The following is a 5000-nucleotide window of genomic DNA, read 5'->3' on the forward strand; positions in this document are numbered from 1 at the left end:
TACATTTACATATGTTTTTGTTTTTATTTCTCACTACATGCCATTACTTTAAATGGATGGTCGAACTGCACTTTGTTGCACAGATTGATTGATTTCGTTTTGGTTTTGGTTTTCATCAATATTATTACTATTGATGCATGTTATTTGTATTATGAACCCCCATGTCATTAGGGCTGTAAAGCTATTGACATTAAAGTGTTCAGTGTTCTCTCTCTCTCTCTTGCTGTCTGTGTGCAGTTTGTCTGATGTGACAGTACTGATTAAGGTTAAAAAATTCTTTCCATAATTATTCCGTAAAACCACGCATATTACCACACACACAAAAAAGCAAAAAAAAACAACAACAAAAAACAAATAAACAAATGCACACACCTTCAAAATAACACCTGCACTCAAACATCTCTCTCTCTCTTTCTGTCTGTCTCTCTTCTCTCTGCCTCAAAGTCTCTGTCTCTTTCTATGTCTTGTTGTGTCTGTATCTGTGTCTCTTTGTGTCTCCGTCTCTGTCTGTCTGTCTCTGACTCAGCCTGTCTGTCTGTCTGTCTGTCTTTCTCACTCTCTCTCTCTCTCTCTCTCTCTCACTATCTCTCTCTTTCTCTCACTCACTCAATCATCCAGTTATGTGATAGAGTCAACTCTCTTTCTCTCCTCTCTCTCTCTCTCTCTCTCTCTCTCTCTCTCTCAGTCATTCCTTCCTGTCCCTTCCTCCATCGTTTCTCACTTCCTTTTGTTCTTTCTTATTCGAGTTTTAAACACACGCATAAACACCTGCATGCACATACACACAAAGTTCTGTTCATATTCCTTTTTTCACCCAACTAATATCGTACATCTAATAAGAATAATAATTACAACAACAACAACAAGAATAATAATAATGATAATAACAATAAGAAGAAGAACAACAACAGCAATAATAATGATTAGAAGAAGAATGCAGACTCAGTTTTTGTGGAACAGATGTCAAACTAAAGAACCACATTCTCACCTGTCCAGATTGGCCATTTGTCGTTTTGCACCTTTCTGCCAGGTGAGGTCGGCTGAGGGGGACTTCACTGCAAGACAAAGAAAGTTTCAGTTTCAAAGAGGTGTCTAAGTGTGCGGGATGATCCATACACACTACACCACATCTACTGTTAAAGAAAAACACAACAAGGAACAGATGTCTGATGTTCGCATGAGCCCACAGAGCTGATCAGGCCTTATTCTTATACTGTTTTATTCTTACACTGATAATCACCAATCAGGCCTTATTCTTACACTGATAATCACTGACCATGCCTTATCCTTACACTGCCTCATCCTTAAAATGATAATTACCAATCAGGCCTTATCTTTACACTGCCTTATTCTTAAACTGATAATCACCTAATCAGGCGTCGTTCTTACACTGCCTTATTCTGATGCTGATGATCAACAGTCAGGCCTTATTCTTACTCTGTCTTATTCTTACACTGATAATCACCAATCAGACCTTATTCTTACACTGCCTTATTCTTACACTGATCATCACCAATCAGGCCTTATCCTTACATTGCAATATTCTTAAACGGATGATCACTAATCAGGCCTCGTTCCTACAAGGCATTATTCTTACACTGATAATCAAGCTTACAAGTGTTTTTATGAATCCCCTGACTGTACTGAATGATGTACATCCAAACACCACACATTTTCTGTTTTAATTGTTCAGCATAGCAAAAAAGCCATCCACTGCTTAGCAAGAAGAATTCACTACCTTGACCTTACCCAGAGAAGGATAATGGTGGTTTTTGTATAGGAATGTTAACAGTGTGTGAAAGGAGCCAGGTACATTGTGACCTTTTCTCTGAGTGTGTGTGTGTGTGTGTGTGTGTGTGTGTGTGTGTGTGTGTGTGATGTATGTGTGCATGTGTGTGTATGCGCACGCACGTGTGTGTGTGTGTGTGTGTGTGTACGTGTGTACGTGTGTCTGTCTGTCTCTGTCTGTGTCTGTCTGTCTGTCTCTATATGTGTGTCTCTTTGGTGCTGCCAGTGAAAACGTTAACACGCACGCCTTATAAATACATAAAACCAAATTCCTTCGCTCCTTCACTCATTCATTCATTCATTCAATCAATCAGAGCATTACGGATCATGATGATGGAGGCCATCAGATCCTCGATGTCCATGGACGGCTTGGACATGGCCCGTAACTCTGCCAGCTTCTCGCGGTCCATGGTCTTCACCACCTTCTTTGTGTCGGCCACGATGGCGATGGCCTTGTACACGGCGCGCTCGTGGGCCACTTGGTACTCTGGGAGCAGCTGTGTGTGTGCGCACAGGATTATCATTCTTTACAATATATTAATGAATGAATGAAATGAAATAAATGAATCAATAGGTAGATAGATAAATGAATAAATATTCAATCTTAGAAAATAAATAAACGAATAAACGAATGACGGGCGCAATAACCGAGTGGTTAAAGCGTTAGACTTTCAATCTGAGGGTCCCGGGTTCGAATCTCGGTGGCGCCTGGTGGGTAATGGGTGGAGATTTTTCCCGATTTCCCAGGTCAACGTATGTGCAGACCTGCCAGTGCCTGAACCCCCTTCGTGTGTATACGCACGCAGAAGATCAAATACGCACGTTTAAGATCCTGTAATCCATGTCAGCGTTCAGTGGGCTATGGAAACAAGAACATACCCAGCATGCACACCCCAGAAAACAGAGTATGCCTGCCTACATGGCGGGGTAAATAAACAAAACGGTCATACACGTAAAATGTTAAATGTCACATGCTTGTCTGAGTTTGTAGGTGTGCGTGCCAGAAATCTGATTGAATGACACAGGAAACGAATGATGAGCGCCCAAAGGCAGCCATCAGTCGGCTCTACCCAGGTAGGCAGCCTGCTGTGTAAATGACTCCGTGTTTGTAAAGTGCTTAGAGCTTGGTCTCCGACCGAGGATAATCGCTATATAAGTGTCCATATCAATCAATCAATCAATCAATCAATAAAAAAAAAAAAAAAACATAAAATAGATAAAGAAATTGTCTTCAAACAGATTTGTCACTCATTATAATAAATGAATGCAATAGATGAATGAGTGAATCAATGATTGATTGAATGAATGAATGAACAAACAAACAAATACATGAATAAATAATTTTACATAGATAGATAGACAGATAAAATGGAAGATAAATTTTGAATAGATAACAATTGATCAGCTGAGGCATTCAATCATTTTCCGATCCACATCATGTATTCATCAAACTGTTAAAACAATAAAGACAATCTGTATGATGTTTGGAGAAAAGTTGCTGCAAACGTGAGGATCCGTTTCTGCCCTTGATAAAAAAAAACAACAACAAAGAAGTAACAGAATGAAATAACTAAAGTATCTGCCAGTGTAAAAAAAAACAACCGGAAAAGATATGTTGTGTGCGAAACGAAAGTAAAAAAAACCCACCACCATCAACACCGAGTTCAAGAAGGAGGGAGTATGTGTCTTCGTTCATTTTCACACACACATGCACACATGCATGCGTGTACACATGTGTCTGGTATAGCTACCTTTTTCAGGCGGTCAATCCAAGTACACACATGATGGTATAGCTACCTTTTTCAGGCGGTCAATCCAAGTACACACATGATGGTATAGCTACCTTTTTCAGGCGGTCAATCCACGTACACACCTGATGGTATAGCTACCTCTTTCAGGCGGTCAATCCATGTACACACATCATGGTATAGCTACCTTTTACAGGCGGTCAATCCACGTACACACATGATAGTATAGTTACCTTTTTCAGGCGGTCAATCCACGTACACACATGATGGTATAGTTACCTTTTTCAGGCGGTCAATCCATGTACACACATGATAGTATAGTTACCTTTTTCAGGCGGTCAATCCATGTACACACATGATGGTATAGCTACCTCTTTAAGGCGGTCAATCCACCTACACACACGCGTTGGTATAGCTACCTTTTTCAGGCGGTCAATCTTCTCCAGCTGGTTCTTGACCACTCGGATCTGCTGCTCTGTGATGGCGGTGTCCTGTCCGATCTGGGACAGGATCTTGATGGTTCCCTGCAGACATCAGTTTCAGTTTCTGTTTCAGTGTCAGTTTATCAAGGACGCGTCACTGCATTCGGACAAATCCCTAATACGCTACACCACATCTTCTAGGCAGATGCCTGACCTGCAGCACAACACAACACACTCAGGCCCTGAGTAAATGCATATATATATATATATATATATATATATATATATATATATATATATATATATATATATATATATATATAGGTACCTATTAGACTGGGTTTCTTTTTCTTTTCTTTTTTTTTTTTTGAGAGGACAACACTGTCACTGCCATGGGTTGAGTCCATGCATATATATTAAGATACCTATTAGAGTGGGTTTCTTTTAGATAATTGTTTTCAGAGGACAACACTGTGGAGTGATGGCCTAGAGGTAACGCGTCCGCCTAGGAAGCGAGAGAATCTGAGCGCGCTGGTTCGAATCACGGTTCAGCCGCCGATATTTTCTCCCCCTCCACTAGACCGTGAGTGGTGGTCTGGACGCTAGTCATTCGGATGAGACAATAAACCGAGGTCCCGTGTGCAGCATGCACTTAGCGCACGTAAAAGAACCCACGGCAACAAAAGGGTTGTTCCTGGCAAAATTCTGCAGAAAAATCCACATCGATAGGAAAAACAAATAAAACTGCATGCAGGAAAAAATACCGAAAAAAAATGGGTGGCGCTGTAGTGTAGCGACGCGCTCTCCCTGGGGAGAGCAGCCCGAACGAATTTCACACAGAGAAATCTGTTGTGATATAAAGAAATACAAACACTCTTATTGCAATGGGTTCTTTTTCAGAGCGCCTGTGCGTACTGCACATGGGACCTCGGTTTTTCATCTCATCCGAATGACCAGATGCTCCGTTTGATTTTCTGGGCACACTTGGGAGAAAGGGTGAGAGCACAGGATTCGAACCCAGACCTTCGCGGATTCTCTGTAT

At 41.1% G+C, this 5000-nt stretch overlaps 1 protein-coding gene across 4 annotated transcripts in view; it reads right to left on the reverse strand.

The window, feature by feature from the left end:
* The window catches only part of LOC143291635 (uncharacterized), a 171379-nt gene that overhangs the window by 54711 nt on the left and 111668 nt on the right, over nt 1–5000 (reverse strand). For all 4 annotated transcript variants that reach the window (XM_076601603.1, XM_076601604.1, XM_076601602.1 and 1 more), the window contains 3 exons: nt 3956–4060; nt 2111–2285; nt 989–1055 (listed from right to left, as the gene is read on the reverse strand). In XM_076601603.1, the coding sequence (XP_076457718.1) occupies nt 989–1055; nt 2111–2285; nt 3956–4060 (347 nt within the window). The remainder of the gene's footprint in view (nt 1–988; nt 1056–2110; nt 2286–3955; nt 4061–5000) is intronic.

This window comes from Babylonia areolata, chromosome 17 (assembly GCF_041734735.1).
Source record: "Babylonia areolata isolate BAREFJ2019XMU chromosome 17, ASM4173473v1, whole genome shotgun sequence".
Lineage (NCBI taxonomy): Eukaryota > Metazoa > Mollusca > Gastropoda > Neogastropoda > Buccinidae > Babylonia > Babylonia areolata.